The sequence below is a fragment of the Ctenocephalides felis genome, unplaced genomic scaffold, assembly GCF_003426905.1.
Source record: "Ctenocephalides felis isolate EL2017-DRISC unplaced genomic scaffold, ASM342690v1 CF-g0.4_SCAFFOLD_03570, whole genome shotgun sequence".
Lineage (NCBI taxonomy): Eukaryota > Metazoa > Arthropoda > Insecta > Siphonaptera > Pulicidae > Ctenocephalides > Ctenocephalides felis.
Window position 1 is genome coordinate 12,220,228 of NW_020539724.1, and position 24,198 is coordinate 12,244,425.

General features: G+C 30.1%; 2 protein-coding genes and 1 pseudogene across 4 annotated transcripts in view; 2 read left to right on the plus strand and 1 right to left on the minus strand.

Moving 5' to 3' along the window:
* The window catches only part of LOC113382798, a 59,860-nt gene extending 35,914 nt beyond the window's left edge, over positions 1 to 23,946 (minus strand). For all 3 annotated transcript variants that reach the window (XM_026621035.1, XM_026621034.1, XM_026621033.1), the window contains exon 1: positions 23,670 to 23,946. In XM_026621035.1, coding sequence (XP_026476820.1) covers positions 23,670 to 23,732 — 63 coding nt within the window. In that variant the 5' untranslated portion in view covers positions 23,733 to 23,946. The remainder of the gene's footprint in view (positions 1 to 23,669) is intronic.
* On the plus strand, positions 1,013 to 2,802 carry LOC113383000 (annotated as a pseudogene).
* LOC113382802 (V-type proton ATPase catalytic subunit A-like) lies at positions 13,613 to 18,942 on the plus strand. Its single transcript, XM_026621039.1, has 8 exons — positions 13,613 to 13,771; positions 13,887 to 14,114; positions 14,413 to 14,607; positions 14,757 to 14,918; positions 14,982 to 15,211; positions 15,490 to 15,611; positions 17,387 to 17,541; positions 18,379 to 18,942. The coding sequence occupies exons 1-8, from the start codon at positions 13,676 to 13,678 to the stop codon at positions 18,940 to 18,942; spliced, it is 1,752 nt and encodes a 583-aa protein (XP_026476824.1). The 5' UTR covers positions 13,613 to 13,675.
* Positions 23,947 to 24,198: the final 252 nt, after the last annotated feature.

The following is a 24,198-nucleotide window of genomic DNA, read 5'->3' on the forward strand; positions in this document are numbered from 1 at the left end:
GTTATTGTAATCCAATCGCCAGCATATATAAAGGCGATTAAAACTCACAATAAAATCTAAGTCCCCAAATATTTCTGTTTTGTGTAATAAATTTCGAATAAAATGATTTCGTGTCCGTGTACTGGGCAGAAATCGAACAGAAGGATGTGGCAGAAATCTATGAGTTATCAAAACACAGACCGAAGGATTTTATAGATTTATTTCCAGAAAGATAAACATTGTATGCCGTCAACGAAAAGCCTGTCATGAGAACACAATCAGTTCCGATTGGAATGAAAAATGAAATGCTGTAGAATTCACGATTTATAAATCGCATATTTTACAAGAGCTGAGTAGATGCAAAAGTGGGTGACAGGAATCAATAAAGGACACAAAAGGTTTTCAAGTGAGGTACACAATTTTCAAGTGAGGTACTGAAATGTTCCTTATAGAAAAATGAAATTTGAGATTGAGCAGAGTAGAAAACTATTATAAACTTCCCGCAGGGTAAGTTATAGTAACCGCAAAAATATCGAAATGAATTTCTTTTCATATATTTACGTTTCAGAGGTACTTTAGAAAAATGGATGTATGTATGTGTGTTCGGATTCAAATTTTCGTCGACGATTTTGGGAACACGAATCAACTGGTTCTCAATCATTTAAAGAACAATTGATTCGTATTAACGAGGAGACGTACTGATTAATTTATTTTGAAGGCAGGATCAGCCTTTTGAAGATACCTGGTAAAAAAATTCCACAAAGGAGGAAACAGAGCGTCCAATTTAAATTATTCATAAAACATTTGTTTGTATTGATGAAAAAAAAAAAATGATTGGAATTTTTGGGAAGGTAGGATCAGTGATTTTAGAGATCCGACAAAAAAAAAACTGATGAAGAATTATCAGATATTTTATAAAGATTTTAATGATAATTAATTTTGTTTATTGATTTGAATTTTGTACGAGAAGTACCAGCAATTTGCCTTAAGGAACGATGCCATACACCACTAGTTTTAAAATATGTTTGAGACAATGAGCAGAGATCGATATAACATAATTGGGTATCAAAAATATCCCAACATAAAATTTATTATATAGCTAAATTTATTGAATATTTCATTCTCATTTCTTTCCTCTTAGAAAATTGATACCCGAACTCTTTAGCGGTTTTGCTGGCATTAATCGCTCACAATTAGCTTTTAGACTTGACACTCCTAAAACACAAGGCAATTTGACCCAAACGACGTCTTATTTATAGAATATATATGGGTGTGTTGTAAAACATCTACAAATGAAAAATTATGGATCTGAATACAAGGAACTAATGACCTATTTAACTTGAATGACAAGTGACATTGGATGGTGGTCACGAAAATACAACAAAATTTACAAAATAAATGGATAGCAAAAACAATTGAGCTATCGAATATCTATGCATCCATGATCAGGTATAACATTGTTATAACAATATAATTATTTTGCTAAAATACACAAAAAAGGAGTAATTTCAAGAGTAATTTATAATTCATTCAGCGTCTTCATGGATGCCAAAATTTTTAGAAATGAATTTGTAGAATTATGCATGTGTGTCTGAAACCGCGAGATTCAAAAACAAATCTTTTTTATTGCCAAATTTAAGAAAAAATAAGTTATATTTTTCTCAAGATTGCTAAATGCATTGTTTTCAAGTGCATTAATTAGAAACTAGTGCATAATTGCAATTAGAACATAACCTTCGAAGATTTCAAGGACCAGAAGTTAATGGGTTGACTAGATTTTTTTTTAAATTTTATTCCTGAGGTCGGTTTGTAGGTAAAATTAAGTATAATTAAATAAAGACTATTATTAGATTATATTACAAAAGTGATATAATTTAAAAAAAGATTTATTTTGGATAAATCATCGTTCGAAATCCATTTCAAAACTTTTATTCTGTGTATTATGTCATCACATTATTAAATGATTTCTGTATAATACAGCACAGAATATAAACTAAAGATAAATTTACAATTAAACCTTTTATTTCTATGAAAATTGCCTATAGTATGCCGGAATGTGCAATTTGTTTGAATTATTTCGCCGGCTACAACGCAATCCATCATATCACATCATCGAAAATATATATACAAAACCAGGCAATATATTAAAATTTGAATCGGATACGTTTTGCCAAAAACAAATGACTATATTTCATTTTGTAGTATTTGACAAGTCCATTTGAACTTTGGGTAATATTTACTCTTGTATTGAATTTTAGGACACAAATATAGATTGAAATAGGATGGTAATAATTTGTTGGTCGTATTCAGTAAATTTACTGCATTCAATCATTCATAAGTTAAACGTTTAATTGTACATTCATTTATGATATATTGACCAATAATTTTCCAGATCAATCCGTTCCCATGAATACCCACCGGAGAAGTGTCCTCAGCCTTTATAAAAGGGCCTTGCGTAATTTAGAAGCCTGGTATTGGCAAAGAGATGTTTTCCGATACGAAGCTACTTTGTTGAGAAGCAGATTTGATTGTCATAAGTGTGAACCAAACTTTAAAATTGCCCAAGAATTGTTGGCAGAAGGTGAAGAAGAATTGTTTCAAAATCTACATTATCAGCCAATAAAATTTGCTCAGAGCCCTGGAGGAGTGGCATATGCACGAGATGTTGTTCCTCCAGATTGGGTGATGGATTATTGGCATCCTTTGGAAAAAGCCCAGTATCCGAAATATTTTGCAAAACGTGAACGATTGAAGAAGGAGTATATTGAGTTTTATGAAAAGCAGTATGGAAATGGACCGCATGTTAAGGGCCCCTGTGATTGAGATATTTGACATATTTTGTGTGCATTTAGTAATTATGAAAATTTAATAAATACATTTGTTCGTCTATATTATTATTATTTCCTATTTTAGTAATGCAATGAGGATCTAAAAGTAATAAACACGTGTCTCCTACCTTTTACCCAAGCGCCCGCCATTACGCTTGATGCCAGTGTAACTGCATATTCATAGCCATATAAAATTGTTCCTTTTGCACGATATTAATCACACAAACAATGTAATGTACACGCAAAAATCCACAAATTTATCACTAAATTGAATAGTCGAAAATAAAACACTTACACAACCCATTTTGCCCAAGAAATGTCTTCTTCCACAACCGAACCGAAAATGAACACCTTTTTTCTGGAGTTATTATTTGGGTGTTGCCTGAATGCAAAAATATAATTTTTATCAAATCGATCGATCAGTAATAATCGATTCATAATTTTAAGCCAATTCAAACAATGATGACCTCTTTGGGCCTTATCCAATGCAAATATTTTCACTTTCATATTAATTGGTTATGCCTAAATTATATAAGTTTTTATTCTTCGATAACATTAATTAATAATTATCAATAAATTATAACTTAATAATAATTCAAAGAATTGACTAATACCTTGAATTTCAATCAATGAAAAATGAAGAAACAAATTTCATTAAATAATCTTTTATTAAAAATAATTTATATTAACTATAATTACTTACAAACTATACAATATACTAATATATATTTTAGTGATACAGATTACAAATTGAAACATTATTAGTCAATCACTGAAATTCTTTAAATTATTTTTGTTTATTACACAAAAATACAATATGTACATTGACCAAATATTAAACAAGTTATGTACAAAAATAACCAATAACTTTGGTTTATAGCTTAAATTTTGATCATCTTTTAACTATCACCGGGATTATAAAATATTACTAATGAAATATATTTACAATTAAAAGCTAAGTATACATTGTATTGGGTATTGAAACATCAGTTTGTTTTTACCCAGTTTGTAAAAATCTTAAACTAAAATGATTTAAAATTAATTAGGTCTTTATCGGAGATCATTATTGAGATACTCAACCATAAATAAAAAAAATGATATTTTTTATTTTATCATAAAGATTTTGTAAATTTGTAAAACAAACTACATAACTACTTAAAGTATTAAAATTTAAATTAAATATATTCAGAAAATGGAAAGTAACATTATTAAATAAATGCTTTAAATAAAGTTAGGCGAGATTTAATGGTTAGTTATCGTAAATTGCTTTATAAGAAACTGGAGAAGTTTTATTCTGATTTCCATTATTGAATAACATAATTTAATGTTTCAATTAAATTCAGATAATTTATTATATTACTATGACGAACATAAATATGATAAATACATAATATCATAGTACAATTTATTGGAGTAAAAATTTACTAGAAGTAAAAATGTATTAATATCTTGCGATGTCGCGATATGTTTATTATTCTTATCTATTTTTTTATTATACGTATATAATATTTCAACAAAACAAAGTGGTTTCAAGAACTTAAAGATTGTTGACAATAAAAAATGTTTAATAAAAATACAGGTGTAAAATGTTGATTGGGCACGATTCTCATAGATATTTTTTAAATCACCCCCAAATGTCTAATTGTGTAAATTAATGCAGTGCAGCATTAACATCAACAACATTTTGAATCAATTTAAATTATTTTATAAGGTAGCACGTATATTCATATCATAGGTGACGAGTTCGTACTACAAATCCTTTCTCGTAAACGTCTATAACTAAATACACAACGATACAACTACTAAATATCATAATATCACAAATGGTTGCAAAAACTTAATTGTATCCTGTCGATGCAGCCGTCCTGGACTTGTCCAGGACCGAGCTTTGTCTGGATGAAGCATTGAATGGATTTCCGGCGATTCTACTTGCTGCTCCTGAATTTCGAATGTAGCAGGCGCAGCAGCTCGGAAGCCGAAAACTATCAGAAACAATGCCAGTTCCGTTTACCGCCAACAGTTTGCGGTAAATGTATTTCTGTTTGCAGCCGGTTTCGTAATTGAGCGGCAATTGTAAGGAACCGCATTGACCGCTGGTGTCCCTGGAATAGAGGAAGATGTGAAATGAAAATCTAATATAGAAATAAAATAAAGGACTAATTTCTACGCTATGAATTATATATTTCTATTATCCTTACGCGCATTTCTCAATACGAACTCCTTGCGTATATCCTTCTTGATTGATTATATAAAGCCATTGGTCGTCCTTATTTTGAGCCGCTTGAGGGTACACAATTTCTTCCTTGGATGCACATAAAGGCTCATCGTCATTCGAATCGATACGATTTGTAACATTGACAACACTTTCCACCTAAAAAAATGAAAAAACTAATACGTTAATTATACAATAAACCATAGTTTCCCAATATTTAGTTGAATATTTATTTAATATTTATTTATCTAAATATTAAAATTATATTTGGTCTATTTATTGTAAACAAATTATTGCTTGCATATCTAAAGATATTTTTAATATATTTGGTTCATATTCACTTTTGGTACAATTTTACATCCAATGATAAAAATTTATCTATTGCAACTAATAAGTCGAATTTTATGCATAAATGTATTTGAAAAATTCAAAAATAGTATTTCAACTCAACACGTGGATAATATTTAAATATGTTAATTTTACAAAATATAAATAGAAATATATCGGATACTGTGAATACTGTATTGTATATTGCAGCATTTTTATGTATGCAAAAATGTACTTCATTTGCATACAAGTCTCGAATACCACATACTGAAAAATCCAAAACCAGGCAGTCTATCATATACTAAAAATAGTTTGAAAACTCAGAACTGGTAGAAATTTTGGCATCGTAGATCTTCTATTTTCCAGGAGAACTAAAAACCATCTACTAAAATCACATGCACATAATTACCAGAAGTCGTAAAAAGAGAGGCCTCAAGAAGAAGAAATCCAAAGAATCCGACAACCCAGCTTTGGCAAACTTAAAAAATCAAAATGATACGTACAGTTTTTTGTCGTACCTGGTCCTCACCAAACAGATCCATGTATTTTCTTGCCTCCTTTTGCAGAATCGTCGACAAGAATTCTTTCGGGTAGCCTTCTACTTTTTCGCAAAAGGTGCTCCCGCGGGCGCACTCTAGACCTTTGTTTCTGTCCGCTATCACAGGGGTCATTCCGCTGTTGGGTCGGTCGGTAGGGAAAAATATATCGGGTCCTTCGGATTCTGGTCCCTCGCCGCCTGAAATTATGATAATATTGTTTCACAATTGATGTCATTGATGAAAAAAAGGACAGTTTGCAATGTGAAGAACAATTTGCAATTTAAAATGTAGCCCTTTGGGACTAAACATAAAGTTTGGCAGTAGTTAATATAACATATGTTAATCCAAACGTACCATCTAAAATTCGTTATTAGTATCACTAAAATATATTGTTACAGATGAAACATGCTAGAAATAGATATAACTAGACGTGTACAGCATCAGAATGGATGCAGTTTATTCAAAATATTGTTTATTGTAGTTTGTTGAAAATCAAACTGTTGCTCAAAAAAGAATAAGAGCCAGTTGATCTCCTAATTTCACAGTTCAGTCGTTGGATATTGCACAAATTTTCTGTTGTGTGATATCAAAACAACATACCAATATTTTCTTCAAAAGATCTGGTAATTTGATGTTCAGGTCAAATACTATACTTGGACACCAAATTACTATTTAATCCGCCTATAGAGTACATCATTCATTCCTTGACCCAAAAAATTTAACGATATGTATCCTACAGGTAGTTAAAAGTTAGTTTAAAGCAGAAGTGCCTGATAGCGTTTTTGCAGAAATGGTATCTCCATTTCTCCTTTGGAATAAAGCGTATCTGTCAATTCCAAATTAATCTAATGATAAGAAAAGCAAATGTGTACGTGCTAGCGTGAATAAAAATGTACAAAAACCAGGCGAGTGTGCTTTGTGAATTGGTGAATTAGTGATATTCCGTGCTTTGATGAATTTGTGACTTGCCATTAGTTGGTGATTTGGTGAATTTGATGATTTACCATCGTCATGCCTAGGAATATCGTGGACAGATTTACCTCGCTTACCTCTCGTGAGTGTTGGTTTCTGAGTAGGATATACCAAAACTAAGGTACCATTGCGTCTGTGTACTTGAGGGGCCCCATTATTTATATCATGAATAAATGCAGTTTCGTTACGTCTGCCTCTACGACCTGATTTTGTTAATTGTTAATTATTTTATATTGTAAGAAGTATTATTTTTAAGCGTCAACAGCATTAATTACGGGAACGCAAGAATTTGGTTAAAAGAAATTTATATCTAAACCCCATCTAAAAGCGGTGTATTTTAATCTTCATCTCAAGTCATCGTTTTTAAGAGGCTCAATTGCTAAAAAGTTCTAATTTAAGAATGATACAAATTGATGTATGATCACACACGTTGATGAACTTAAGTCAGTAAGAATAGGAAAAGTTAATCACAATCTAATAGCGATATTGATTTATAATGTTAACATTATTGTATTTACATCTTTATATTATATCTACAACATGTACTCTAAGACAATTGAAATAAGTATTCTATTTTTGTGATATGGATAACTTAAGGGGGTATTCTAGTGTAGAGCGATGAATTTTAGGTCATTTTTAAAGTGTCATAAAAGAAAGCAATTAATGTTTTTACTATCCATTTTTTTACCACTTATTTATTAAAATTATTAAAATACAAAACAAAAATTAAAAAATAAAAAAGTTGAAAATTGTAAAAACTGGCAGCTGATAAAGTGGGAAAGTCTCAAAAAATTGGCATCTCAGTCTTGACATGATTTTAGCCCTCCTAGCCATCGAAAATGCAAAAAATAAACAGGTTATTAATCTACAATGATGTCGCAATCGCCTGAACTAGCGATGAGTAAAAAGATTTTTTTTTTAAATTGGCGACTGTTTGAAAAAAAGTGTTTTTTTTTACTGTTTTTTGAGTTTCTCGAATTTTTTTCAGGCTATAGATAAGTCTATAAACAAGACTCTCTGATGATTTTAAGTGAATCGGTCGATTAAAACTCGACAAATCGTGTGAACAGTACTGAAAAAGTCTGTTCTGAGAAAAACGCATGTTTTGCGTGAAGCCAAACGAGTATGAAGACCGAGTCAGTAAAATGCCTATATCTCCGAAAATAATTCAAATTTTCAAAAACCTTCTCGTACCCATATTCTTAGATAATTAAACTTTGAAAATATGAAATAAAAAAAAATTCAAGTTTTTTGGATTTCTACACTAGAATACCCCCTTAAGATACAACAATCAACAATAAAGCAAAAATACTATATTAGAGATTTATCAGAAAATTTAAAACAAACTTGGTCAATTTTTATAGTTTAGATGATCTTTACACTAGAAACAAAAATCTAGGCAAAAAACAAGAACAAAAGATTTTTTTAACATTTGAAAAGGACTTCAAAGGAATGCCGAGAACAGATTGTTTGAAGTATCTACAGTATTGTCTTGTCCAAATTCTAAATTCATCGCGTTGGAAAAAAGTTGTTCCAATTAAAAATTTATTCCAGCCGTTTAGAAACGATAGAAGTAAAAAAAATATTTAAACCACTAGTATTATTTAGTAAATTATTACCATTTACGTGCGGCCTAACTTTCCTCCTCCCCGAATGTCCTCCTGTACCGATCTGGTTCGGGAACCCGCCGCCGACGCCGTGACCCTGGCCCTGAACATTTGGGCCAGGACCGTCAGCCACACGAACGCCAACACCGTCCCTAGGATGCACAGTTCCGTATAAGCCAACATTCGAGTAAGGAGGGCTCTGCTGCTCGACCCTCCGGTGCGGGTTCTGGACGCCTTCTCCATAGTCGTGTCTACCATCATATCGACGTTCTGGATATTGCTGGTGATGATTGTGATGGAAGTCGCCTGATGGGGACGAGTCAATACGGCGGGATGAAGAACGGTCTGCTGAAGCCGATAGGGGGTCCGAGTTCCAGGTGTCTCCTTGGGGCGAATAGGCTGGAGGGTCGTGTTGCCAGAAGTCGAGGTAGTGTGGAGGGTAAGCGGAGGAGATGGTTATCTGGAAAGAAAAATAATATTTTAATATTATAAAAGAAATAAATATAAGATAGAAATGAACAAAAAAAAAATGTTTCAAATATATGTTGACTATTTTAGACATTCTGAGTACCATCAAACGTTTGCTGATGTGGAATAGGTGTTGATATAAAAAATTTGCTGACTGCTGTGTGCTCAGGACAATTTATCTATTACCCTAATGTTAATATTAAACGTCTAGTTTATTGTTTCTGATGTCCAAAAAAATCTATTTTGCACATCCTCTTAAAAGGGATTATTATTTTATATTGTAAGAAGTATTAAGCGTCAACAGCAATAATTACGCGAACGCAGGAATTTTGTTAAAAGAAATTAATAACCAATAATAATTACCAAGTTTGTGATATTTTATAGAAGTATATAAAACTAAATGCAAGTTTTTTTAGTGATTAATTACCTCAGGCACAAAAAAGTTAGACTATTGTTCTGGTTTATTTAGAATTAATACTGATAATTTTTTCAAAACGATTTTTGTTAATATAAATCACAATTGACTAGATTGCTTGTAAATGAGTTATTGTATAAATAAATTTAAAAATAAATATATAAATAGATAAAGATAAAAATTCGAATATATATATAAATAATTAGAAAAAATACTTTTTGATTATTACTAGGTATGTTTTTAATTAAGCAGTTTTCTGCTGAAGCATACTTCGTTACGTAAATTTATTTAAAATTACTCACGAATCATTATTTATGATTGTTATGATTTTATCATTTCGTGATTGTATTATAATTAATTTTATACTTGTTTATAAGTGATTTTTGCATATAAAGTGCTAAAACTATATCCAATGCAAATGTGGTGCTTTATTCTCAAAAACTGCACATCAGACTTTCGCAATTTAATTATTAGATATCATTGGTCTGTTTGCAACATTGTTGGATCATTTGCAACATTTTAGACTATTCACAACATTTTTGACTGCTCAAAATATTGTTGTAGTATTTGCAACATTTTTGAGCTATTGGCAAGATTTAAAGACGATACCTAATGCAAATGTGGTGCTTTATTCTCAAAAACTGCATATCAGATTTTCGCAATTTAATTATTAGATATTTTTTGTCTGTTTGCAACATTATTGGACCATTTGCAACATTTTTAGACTGTTCACAATATTTTTGGACTGTTCAAAATATTGTTGGGGTATCTGCAACATTTTTGAGCTATTTGCAATATTTAATGACGATATTAAATAAAATGTGGTGCTTTATTCTCAATACTCTTCTTATTTGATATGACATTTTTACAAAAACTGCACATCAGACTTCCGCAATTTAATTATGGTATGCCAATAATAAATAATATGGACAACAAACTCCTACACCAAATTTATAAACCAATGTTAATATAATTACGTCGTATAAATTCTGGATATAGACATATCAACTAATTTTTATAGAACTTAGAATGATATTTGGAAAAAAACGTCATACTCAAGGCTAAGTACGCGCAAATATAAACATGAGAAATGTTTGAAGAAAATATTAATATCAATTTAAAAATATTAAAATTTGTTGACCAATTATAAAGTTAAATTTTATTAATGTATGTGTTCATTATAAGGAAATATTAAAAAATTACCTCGCGGCTAATGACAGTTGCTCAACCAAGGCTGCAAATGCATTTTGTATATAATCTTATTACCGAGAAACATAATAAACTTGTTAAACTTGTTATGTATTTTTATACAATGAAGACATTTCCAACAATTCTATATACACAGCAGAGACAACTAAATGTCGATTGATTTTTTTTAATAATTTGAACAAATATAAAAACCAAATTGTGAAAAAGTTTATGTTTCACTATAAATTTGATTGTTCCTATGATGACGACGATATAGAATTACTGAACATAATTGTACTTTAATCATTTTCGATTTTTATTTATAATGTGTGCATGTGAATTTAGAGGTGTCATCAATGATTTATGAATAAACATGAAATAAATTTAAAAATCCATTTGTAAAACATTGTTAGCGCTTCTGTCAAACATAATATTATTGTGATGTTTACATCCGCAATGTATTTTTTATGTTAATCGAGAATTAAATTAAAAATATACCGGGAAGTTAGATGACCAATATATATATATATATATATATATATATATATATATATATAATAAATCATATTCATAGACAAGAACAAGATACCTTCACCAAGGTTCTCTATTGTTTCATGGAATTTGATTTGTACTGTTCGGCTTCGGATATGTTCAACTAATAATCTAATAATTCATAATTTAAATAATAGTTTACAATATATTCGCAGAAAACATTTAATGCATTTGTTATAAATATTATTAGGTCATAGTGAATCCAAAAACTAATACAAGAAGTACCAAATTAAAGAAATTGGCCATCTAATTTGAGGAAAAAAACCTCAAAAAATAACGAATTGCAGAATCTTTTTCAAATCCACTGAAAATCAACTCATAGTCTCATGAGTTAAGGAAATATTCTGATATAATGAAATTATGATAATAAAATTTTATTTATTTATTTATTTTGTCCTAATTTTCAAAATTTAAGTATTTGAATAATTCTTTTGAATAATAAAACAATTTCTCGTCTGATATGAAACTTTTACAAAGTTATGCACATAAAAGTCTCCCGCCTAACATCTCAACAATTTCTGAGAAAAATGCACATATGAAATTTTTGGCATCATTTTATATCGTATAAAATTAATTTAGTACATTTTATATACTTTGTACTGAACATGATATTCATATTATGCTATTGTTCAAATGCAACAAAAAATATTTTGGCGTATGAATTTCATTAGAATAAAAGTTATGCTCATTTTATATAAAAACAGAACTGAACTTAATTTTTATTACTAAAAACAGTGAATATAGGGTTAAAACCTAGATGAAAAAATGGGAGTAAAAATGTATATAAAAAATATATGCAAATTTCAGTAAATATATGATTTGAGTTATAATTAGACACATTATAAAAAAGTTGTAGCAAGAAACTGAGAGTGTTGGGAATTTCCGGAAGTTAATTCACGCAATTAACTCTATAAAAAATTGTATAAAAATATCTGATAGTACAAACATATGTTTCGTTTGTAATATCAAAGCAACAAGCCGGTATTTCCTAGAATTAAAACTCGAAAACCGAGAATCGTGTTGTATAAGTCCTTATACTTTTGATTTATGCGTCTTATCATTTTAACGACTCAATTAAGAGTTTTAACATCGTATAAATACTCGGTTCACAATGCAAAAAAACGAATAATTAATTGTGTGTTTTACATAAACACTTTCATCTGTTGATCTAATTCATTTCCATGCTGGGATTTACCTGGATGTGCTGTAATTCATTATTACTCACAGTGACATAATGTAATCTCGCCTTTGAATAGAGACAACAGAATAAAAATAGAGTTTTTTTTGTGATTTTGTATTCATTAACAATGAAATCTGCTGTGATTTGATAAAAAATGTAGCATTGATAATCGCCACATTGTATTATCATCATATCATAGTTATCTATTGCCCATTGGAGCAATTACTTCCATGACTTTTTTGCTTTGTAGTCAATTTTATTAAATTGACTGATTCCTCTGAAACCACCATTTTTCTCAGTCTTTTTTACTAAATAAAATTTCTTGTAAATATATTATTTCACTATCGTTTCAAGGTGCGTTAAATTGTTAAAGCAAATATTATCGCATATATTTGCTCGTTCATTTAAAAAACAATTTGTTCAAACGAGATAACAAACAATAACTTCGACAATAAAACACAATTCGATTTTGTTACAGAATTCACAAAATTATGGAAAATTACAAGAACTTGTAATAGATACACAAATATAGTAAAATAGAATTTGTGAATTTTGCATTTTTCAGAACACCTGCGCTAATAAACTGGGAAAGATAATTTTGTAGTTTATTTAACATTACATGTGAGGAAGTAATTTTATCAATAAAATTTTCCTTACTTTTGCTTTCGATAAACTGGGTTATAAAACTGCCGGTAAATCGATTATTTTGACGTCAGACAGGAGCATAAAGTTACAACCGGTTTTAGATTGTCCCAGATCAGGGCGAACAAATCGTGGAAATGTTATTTTATTTGTTACAATCGCTTTTGGTATAAATTATTCTTAGAGCAAATACATCTGGAAAAAAAACTGTAATTCGATATTAAAAAAATTGTTAAAAATATATTTGTATAATATATTCTGCTCCTCTAATTGCACATTTTATAATGCTAAAAATTCTAACAAAAATATTTTTTTTTAATTTTAATTTTTTTAATTTAAAATAAATTTACATTCGTACTTAAACTAAAAAATTGTCTATAGACTTTAATTAAATTTTTCTATATTATTATTATTATTATCCAAAGATGACCCAGTGGCTAAGACGATGGACCCTAGTCCTAATGGACTCCCAATTTTTATGCTCATTATCCATTCATTAACATATTATAGAATTAATTTTGCAATTCAAATTAAATGTATCGATATTTTACTACAATTCACTTGTCTTTTTTTGACAGTTATGAAATAGCTCAAAATGGATACAACATCCTTGGATAGAAGTAGTCGAAGCAGCAAAGGAAGCAAAAATAGTAAATGTATCGACAAAAGATTTACAGGTGGAAGCAGAGATTTTTATGATGACGAAGACGAAGATACTTTGGGCTACGTTTATTCTGTTTCGGGGCCCGTGGTTACAGCTGCTAAAATGTCCGGCACTGCCATGTATGAGTTGGTCAAGGTAGGGCATTGTGAGCTGGTCGGGGAAATAATTAGGCTGGAAAACGACATGGCAACTGTACAGGTACAGAACGAAAACTTACTAAAACCACTAATATTTAATAAATCTATCAAATACATTTTTTCATTAATCTTTATAATACGTATATCAATTATTCAGTTTCCTTTTTCTATTAAAGGTATATGAAGAGACCTCCGGCTTAGCCGTCGGCGATCCAGTGACCCGTACGGGCAAACCGCTATCAGTGGAATTGGGTCCAGGAATATTAGGCTGCATTGTGGACGGAGTACAAAGGCCCTTACACGATATACAAAGTCTTACGGGATCAATATACATCCCCAAAGGGATAAACATACCAGCACTTTCGAGGACCGTCAAGTGGGACTTCACCCCCAAAAAAATTAAGGTAAGGATAAGAGGATAATGGTAAAGGATTCATGTTATAATAGTAATAATGATGTCTGTAGAATATTAAGGAAAATTGATATCTATTAATTATCAGTAGTTTTTACAAATTGGTTATTATTTTTTTAAATAAAAGAATTCAAGACTTTTTTGTCGAACAACATCTGTAAGCACTATTAAAATTCCTACCGTTCGTGAGATTTTTCTCTCTTTGACAAAACTCCGTCTTCAGCATGCTATATTTTATTCGAAGTACTACCGATTTTATCGATTTGATTAAATGTATAATCTATCCAAAGCTGAATACGCCGATGGCTGGAGGTGACATTTATGGAATAGTCCACGAAAACACATTAGTGCAGCACAAAATGATGCTCCCGCCTAAGGCACAAGGATATTTGAAATATCTTGCACCTGAAGGCTATTACGATGTTGAAGATGTAATAATGGAGACAGAATATGAAGGAGAAGTTACTAAACATACCATGATGCAGGTAAAAAAATATATATGATCACTATTAGAACAACCAATGAGTTGCCAGAGTTAAGAAATGTCTTCACAACAGCTCAGAGGACATTTGTTCCGATTGCTGTTTTAAAACAAGTTATTTTTTTGCATTATAAATTTTTATTAATCCTTTAGGTTTGGCCTGTTCGTCAATCTAGACCAGTAATAGAAAAATTGCCCGCAAATTATCCTTTACTAACGGGTCAACGTGTCCTGGACGCTCTCTTCCCCTGTGTCCAAGGAGGAACGACTGCAATTCCTGGTGCTTTTGGATGTGGAAAAACTGTCATCTCCCAAGTCAGTGTAGCACTTATTATGAACAATATTGACAGTTTTAGATAAACAATATATTTTACCCAGGCTTTATCAAAATACTCGAATTCCGACGTGATAGTCTACGTCGGTTGTGGAGAACGTGGAAACGAAATGTCGGAAGTTCTCCGAGATTTTCCTGAGCTTACCGTGGAAATTGATGGCGTTACTGAATCTATTATGAAAAGAACTTCGCTCGTGGCAAATACATCGAACATGCCTGTGGCTGCTAGAGAAGCTTCTATATACACCGGTATCACAATTGCAGAATATTTCAGGTAGTTTTATATTGTGTTTTCATTTTATGCATATACATTATTCATATTTTTATCGTACTATAACTTATAGACGACAATGGAAAATGTTTTTTAGAATAATGGACACATGTTGAAGGCAGTTTTGGGGCGGTAAACTAGGAAATAAAACTATTATTTTAAGCAACTATTTTTTAATGCTAGTAATCTTTTAAATTTTATTTCACATTTGCATCGGCATAAACAAATTTTATGTAACTGAGTATTTATAAATATTTATTATATATTAATTTCCTTTCTAGGGATATGGGATTTCACGTGGCGATGATGGCAGATTCGACTTCCAGATGGGCAGAAGCTTTGAGAGAAATTTCGGGAAGATTGGCTGAAATGCCTGCAGATTCCGGATATCCGGCTTATTTAGGTATTATATTTGTAATTAAAACATCAAAAGCACGTAAGGTCTCTGATGAGACACACAAAGTAATATAAAATACAGCTGAACCCCCTTAAGACGATCATGCATAATACCGCCACTTTACGCCGGTCAATGAACTTTTAAATACAATGTTCCCATCCCGCTTAATACGCTTTTTCACTTGGGACGCATTTTGGTTTGGTCCCAGAGCAATCGTTTTAACGAGGTTTTACTGGATTTGAATATTTTGCCAATTAATAGCTGCGTTTTTATTTTTGTAAATTCATTGGTTCAATTGGTTCATTTCAATTAATTTTAATTCTCGTATTTAGATATTATCTAAAAAAGAACTCATCATCAAGAATTTCTCCCTCTATCAAACTTAGTTTACAACAATGTTGGCAAGAATCACATTTTTCATTAAATTTTAATTAAAACCTGTTTGCTTTCGTAAAACAATACCTAAGTGTGCGTTCTAGTAAGTTGTTTTCGTGCTTTCAAAGAAAATTAATAAAAATGAACAAAGTGATTTTCAAAAGGTTTGTAGCATACGTTTTATTAGCAAATATTTGTGAACGAATATTAAGGTGCGAAAGTTTTCGTTTCTGGTATTGCGTGTAATAAATATTAGCAGAAGAAATTAATTTTTGATGAAGTTGGGTTCAGAATTATTTGTTTGAGTCATTCTCTAAGAATGAGGTGTGGAGAAAAATGCTGTGTTGTTTTTAATCAAATCCATGTTATAGCATATACATTAAAGTCGTAATGTAGATATTTTCGATTTTCTAAAATTGATAAAAAAATATCTGAAAATTTTAAGTCTTAATATTAAATTTAAGATTTTCCGTACTCCAACTAAAGTTTCTGGGTTCTTGTTCCAAAGTAAAGACTTAATTTATAAAATATATCAAATTTTTGTTGTATTTTTTTATTTATGATCAAAATAAACAAATACAATGTTATTCTCTAAAAAATCTAAAAAACAAAAGGAATTTTACCCATGTTATTTCCATAAGAAAGTTTAGTTGGTGTGCGAACTATCTTAAAGTTAGTATTAAAAGCTATAAACTTTCAAAGATTTTTTTATCATTTGGAAGGATTTAAGCCTCTGGGAGCAGAGAAATTCGAAAATATCCATATTAAGGACCATCCTTATATACATATACCGTATACTTATACTTCGCTAAAACCTAATTCTTATTGATTGAGTCTATTATCAACACGAGAAGTTATTCAACTTTCCTTACGGAAAAACACCAATTACACTTAGTTTATATTTGTTCCAACTGTTAATGAATAAGAAAACTTACTTTAATATTTTTTTTTGGAAAAGATGTAGTTATCTGAAAACACTGTAGCAGAATACTCTATTTCATTTTTATAACTTTACAAACAACCATGTTACAACTTTGTTGTGACATGGTCTATCTATTGCATTTATTTTTCTTTTTTTTTTGACTTTGTATGCATGTTAGTTATATACATTTCATAAGTTAACTTTACAATTTTATTTTATTAGATTGTATATAATTATATAGCGCACAATATATTTTTTTTTGTCAACAATGTTATTAAATTAGTTGGGAGGAAGATTTTTTGCCCTACTTTCTCCCTCCATAGTTCTTGTTCATCCTTTTCTAATTTTTACACTCCATAGTTATTTTACAAAATCTCAAAGTGCTCATAGAACTATTAATCTCCGATTGCTATTTTATCAAATTGTGATAAATTATGAACGCTACTTTTAATTATATCATTATATCTATTATTATTTTATCCAGGAGCTCGTCTGGCGTCTTTCTACGAGCGTGCAGGCCGAGTCCGGTGCTGCGGCAGCCCGAACCGAGAAGGTTCCGTGTCAATAGTTGGCGCCGTGTCTCCGCCCGGAGGAGACTTCTCTGATCCGGTCACGTCTGCTACACTTGGAATAGTGCAGGTTAGTGAAATTCCATGCACGTATTTTAAATTTATCAGAATTATACAATAACCCACATATGATAGGAAAATAACGTACTCCGATATAAAGCCCTCATATAAAATCTGGTTTAGGTACAAATGATTCGGAAATGTGGGACGGTGCTAGTCAAATTTAATTAATTGGTTTACGTTTAATTATGGGAACCAGTATGTAAATATGAATGTATGTGCTGATCATACTTGTGTAGGCGATTATATGTAATTGAAACGATGTAGGCGCAATAAGTAATTGAAAGCTAATACTTGATCTAAATGGATAAAAATGTGTAAATATGAGTGCCATTTTGAAGAACATTAAATTCTAGTACATTGAAGAAAATTTTGCATGTAGTTTTAAACAGAGGTATTGAATTTCTACTTATAAATTGATTTTAAGCATAATATATAGATTGCAATTTAGAAGTTTCTTCATATTATAAAGTACTTCCCAACATTATAAAAGCCAAGAGCAAAACTTGAAAATCAACAACACAACTTGTGCATCTGATAAGATGATGGATTTTGCCTCAAATTATAAAGGATCAAATTATTAATCCTTGAAGATATTATAACTTAGATTCATACGTAATTTTAGAAAATATAATATTTATCATTACCAAATAAAGGACATTGAAATTGTAATGAAAACACAATCCATTATATTTACTGGACTTGAAATTAGCGGATATAACTGAAGTTGAAATTTGCAAAAAGAAATTGACCAAATCTAGCTAAAGCTTATCTATTATTACAAGCTTTATTATTATTACTTATTAAATTACAATAATTATTAATTAGTAATTATTAAATTACTCAGGTATTCTGGGGTCTGGACAAAAAACTAGCCCAAAGAAAACATTTCCCATCAATAAATTGGTTAATCTCATATAGCAAATACACAACCGCCCTAGATCCATTCTACGACGAACACTTCCCAGAATTCGTCCAACTCAGGACAAAAGTTAAACAAATTTTACAAGAAGAGGAAGACTTAGCAGAAATCGTCCAACTGGTCGGAAGAGCATCACTTGCCGAAGTGGATAAAATAACTTTAGAAATCGCCAGGATGTTAAAAGATGATTTTCTGCAACAGAATAGCTATTCGCCTTACGACAGATTTTGTCCTTTTTATAAAACTGTGGGCATGTTGAGGAATATGATCAGTTTTTACGATTTGGCAAGACAGACAGTGGAAAGTACGGCTCAGTGTGATAATAAAATTACTTGGAATGCTATTAGGGAATCAATGAGTCAGATTTTATATAGATTGAGTTCTATGAAATTTAAGGATCCTGTCAAAGAAGGAGAGGCTGGTCTTAAGGAACACTTTGAGCAACTTCAAGATGATATACAATCCAGTTTTAGAACTATACTGGAATAAAATGTAATAAATTACATAAAGGTAAAGGAATTTTATAGTCAAAGGCTATGCACGTAAGAAGGATAATAATTGTAATAAGCTGTGATAGAAATATTATGATTTTAATGATCAAAAATTAGTATTATAGAAGCTATGAAAATTGCATACAATAGTATTTCAACTACGGTTGAAATAAATACTTTCATGTATACGATTTTGTTTTTGTTGAACCCTCAGTGTACTTTTCTTTCTATAGAACAAATTGTGAAGGTATTTACGTCAAATTTATTATCTCGTTTGGAATGCACGTCATAAAAAACGTTCGCAAACAAATGGCCAATATGCAGATTCTTTATAAAAAAAGATAATTTTAAAATATAGGTTCAAACTATATTTACTGACGCACGCACCTACACAAATAATAAACTCAACGACTTCAACTAATATTTTTATCATAAAAACTACATGAAAAAGTAAAATATTTAGTTAATAATAATATTTATTTCACTCAATATAAATTAATTTCAGATTTCTTACTCAATTGTTTATATAAAGCAAAAGTCCATAATCTCATTTTCACCATTTTAATATTTATGAAGAACGTTTATTCTAAATACGACTCATTTTCTATTCAATATAGAAGAAGTTAATGAAGAAATAATTATATATGTCTGCAAAATTATTTACATCATATTGTATGATAATTGATTGAATAATTTAAGTATTGACTTTATTCAATTTATTCAAATCAAATCTAGGTCAGTAAATGAAAAATAAAAATATATAAATATATATATATAAATATATATATAGGCACTAACAAATCTTGCCACATTATTTATAATATTTTACAACTAACTTAGATTGAATTTTTATATAAAGTTAATTTTAACAATTGATGTTAAATAAATCAAAATTACTTGTAAAACGTCGAGAAAACATAGAAATAGATAATCGATTTTTTTGCAAACACAAACATCTTCTTCTATTTGTGGAGTTAAGAAATATCTTAAAAATTTTAATCCTGTTTATATTTTTTAATTTTTCAAAAAATGTTCTGTGACGAGATTGATATGAAGTATTTTAAGTCAACAAGAACTGATAGTTTAATACGATTATAAATCATAATCATGACCAAAATGCAAAAATGCTTTTAAAAAATTCATTTTTTATCAACAATATCGCATTTCATGGTGATAACGTTGAACGCGTGGAATACATTTCGCTATATTTGCACTAAACACACATATCATATGAACAAAATTCATATGAATTCTGAAAAGCTCATAGAATTTACTGTTGAAATATTTATTTAAGTCATCTATTTAATTTTATGTAAGAAAGCGTCCGATTGTGTTTTAGACACAATGTCTTCGCATATCATTACGTCAGATTTAAATTTGATCGGTCGAATGGACGCACGTGCCCGAAAGAATATATGAATTTTTGATTTACTGAATCATGTCTGATAAATGCATCTAAAAAATGCCATTTGACTGTTTTTTTTTAATTATGTAGTCATTTGATTTTTATATATTTTTGTAACGCATTCCGACATGTAATAGCTGGATTATTGTATTTAAAACAGGTGATGTCATGGATAAATTATATCGTTAAGATTTCCTGGATAATTAAAATGACAAATATTTGACTGATTAAATTTAGTAATAACTATATTTATTAACACTAGTAGAATGTAAACAAAATTTAATATTGCAAAGTATATTACTTAATTCAATTAAATGAAATGTATTTACTGATTGCTAAAAAAAATGTGAGCATAAGACTTTCTACAATTCTAAAAATTCTAAAAATAAATAAAACCAAAACGCTAATATATTTGACGTGCAAATGCAAGTTAATTACTAGAAAATCATAGCAAATAAGAGATGTAAAAATTTAAGAATAATACTGACTACTTTCAAATAATTACCTAACTTAAACAGTTTAGGATAATCACATTAAATTTTCGGTCATGAATATAATACTTTTACGTATATATATGTATACGAGTATATATGTACCCAAAAATACTTAGTATTTAAAATTAAATTGCTTTAATTCGTTGATATATGTTACTACGTGTGTTAGATTGTTCAATAATGTGCATAAATTCATTATATTTTATGAATAATTCTATTAATAAAAATATTGCAATACGATCGATATTGCAAGCATTTCAATTTGAAAAACCATTTTACACATTAATTTCATAATAAATATGAAACCACTAATAATGAAACTGATAAACGACTTTCATGGATAACAGTAATAAGCCGAGCCAAATATTCAATTTCTTCACAATTAGATTTTTCAAGTTTTTATATTAAATAGAATATCATTTAATATTTTAATTCCATTAGTGGTTTTGAGAACCTGTGTCATTCAAAGTGCATTCTACCTGTTGAAACAGGTGTGTGCGGATCTTTGATCTCGTCCATACGAACGGTAGTCGTTTTATATAATCGAACGGAATCTTATGCAGATTTAGTGCAGACTGGCGCCAACAGTCCAACGCTAATCACTATGTGACACATTAATTTTCGTTTTTAATTTAAAAGCCCTTTTGGAATAGATACATAAATTGTCACCTGGGACACGTGGGACACAAAATTTGGGACAAGTTTTGAAAAAGTTGTTCAATCCAATTTTTAAGCTAATTTTACTTGTTTTATTATTAATATCTATCTAAACTTAACAAGTACTATAAAATGTTGTGATGTACTTATAGGACTTGGATTTTTTAGATGGCAATCCAAACGGTTGATGATGAATCCTCCGTTTGGGTGTCTCTAGGTGATGAATTTATTATCGCAATTTCTGCAATACTGATGAATTTTTTATTGATACAAAAATACCAGACAAGGGATATTTTAACTATACTTAGTAGACACGCCGCTGGGTGTTGCTACTATTTTCTGGTTTATAGTATAAGATAATTATTGTTAGCAATCTCTGCTTAATGTTAATGCTCATGTAAAACAGATTGCAAAATAAATTAAATAAAAAAGGGATATTTTTACCAGTAAACATATTGCTATCTACCTTTCAAAGTAAAAACTGATGTCTCCTCCGTTTGCCATCAGGCTGCCCAGAGCGAGTATCAAGCCAGAAACCATAAGCCCTTGGAGGAGCTCCTCCAACAAATTAATACCTAATTCCGTTCCATAACTTCTCGATTTAAAAATCGTTTATCCACAAACATTGTACTGTGTATTATTGTATAAATTATTCATCCTCGTCATATGAACATCCTCGTCTTATCGATTATGCAATCAATACATTCCACACGATATAGGCAAAGCCAACGAGCAAACAAAGCACAACGAGCAAACTTCGCACAATAACAGGAAGTTCCGAGTTGTATGGTAATGATAGATATTTAATTGATATTTCCATATATAAAAATTAACAAAGTAACGAATATTAATTGATGGATGGCTAATTAACCGAAATGATCGCTGAAGTAAGGACGAGAAAACGATAGTAATATTAAAATTAGGGATCAGGTGCTTCTTGGGAACATAATGAAGAGTAAAAAATTAGCTACCAGAATCAAATTTTAATTTTGGAAGTAAATGATATAATTTTGTATATGCAGAGCCCGAAATTATATTCATTATTAATATTGATAGGTACAAAAAATTAAATATGCAATCCTAATTGTAACGACTAGGGCAGATTGATACTGAAGAAGAATTTTCATCCTATGTATACAAAATTTTGAAAATTTTTTTTAATTGCAATCAGAACTATTATGTGCATTAATTTGAATAAATCTGGTGATATTACAAAGCAACACATTGGCTATCCATCCTCTTTGAGATGAGATTATTATTTGGTATTTCTAATAGTGATGTGATATGAAAGCAAAATAAAACGACTAAGGTATATTGATTGCTTATTTTTTAATCATGCTATTATGGAAGATGTATGGTAACTACCAGGATTTTTTTATCAATATATTTTACAGTAATAAACAAATTCACATCAAAATAATATGAATTAAAACGAGTAAATTTTATAGATACGTTGGACATAATTGACACAATTTAGATTTTTTGTGTAACTTTTTGCATCGTTTTTGTTATACTTAACAAATAATTTAAATATACATACATATGTACATCATACATATATAAGCTAAATATGCTTCTGTGTCTCCGTAATCATAGTTAAGTTAGATTGCTTATTATAATCTATTAAGTGTTATTGATTTAGTATTTAAAAAACATATAAATATTATAAATTTCATTTCCGAATCTCGTTTTGGCGCCCCCTAAGGCGTGCACCCGCATTTTTTGCATGCATCGCATTCAATGTAGGACCGGCCCTGCATACATATATGTATATATATATATATATATATATATCAATCTTTGATTTGAACACGTTGATTGCCACGATAATTGGTTGCAATTGCATCATTTTTAGCAATGATACTAAAGATGCAAGTTTTGCCATATTTATACAAAATTTTGTAGCAATTTTATAACTGCAATCAGAGTTATTCTATGGGTATATTTAAATGACAATCTGTTATTATTAAAAGACAACCCAATGGTTGTCCATTCTTTGTGATGTGACATCAGGCACAACCGACTGACATGGCAATTAACGTGTTAAATATCGATATTTCAATGTTCTTTAAAGAAAGTTTTTGAATACAAAGACATATTGAAAAGACAATAACATAACCCAGAATTTTTATCACGTACACGACCCAAAATATAATACAAAATACAAACCATCATCGCTAAGAATCCAAATAAAATCAACGGCGCCATTCCTGCATTTAAATTCGCAAACATGATGCTTTCCCACTTGCTGCAAAAATGCACTTCAGTTACCAAGTGTCACTCACACTGCTTTTAAATCACAACACAGACGTCAAATAAAAGTCACTTGATAAACAAATAATCATTAACTTCAAAATTCATTTATATGGTTAATTAAATTTCGTTTTGTTTACATGTCACATCGTTTTGTGAAAACGCACGCTTCGACACTTTCCTAACGATTATTTCAAAGTGACTAACTATACAATGATGTTATTGGTTTTTATGTCAAAACGTATTTATGAAGTTGGAGGGGGCATCACAAGAAAGAGACGCCGGCTGACCTCAGACATCAGACATATGCCTGTCATATCATAACACGAGTCGAAATTGCCCCGCACAGGTAGAAACCGATGGGCAGGTAGCGTGGAGCCCTTGTAAAGGAGCGAGAGACATGATTAAATTGATAAAAAAAAGTAGTGGTGCATGGCATCGTGCC

Bases quoted from the DNA above. Each gene is read 5' to 3' on its own strand.
- LOC113382802 (XM_026621039.1), top strand. From the start codon at position 13,676: ATGTCCGGCACTGCCATGTATGAGTTGGTCAAGGTAGGGCATTGTGAG. The intron at 14,919-14,981 runs GTCAGTGTAGCA...TATTTTACCCAG, and splicing joins GAAAAACTGTCATCTCCCAA to GCTTTATCAAAATACTCGAA. The intron at 15,212-15,489 runs GTAGTTTTATAT...TTTCCTTTCTAG, and splicing joins ACAATTGCAGAATATTTCAG to GGATATGGGATTTCACGTGG.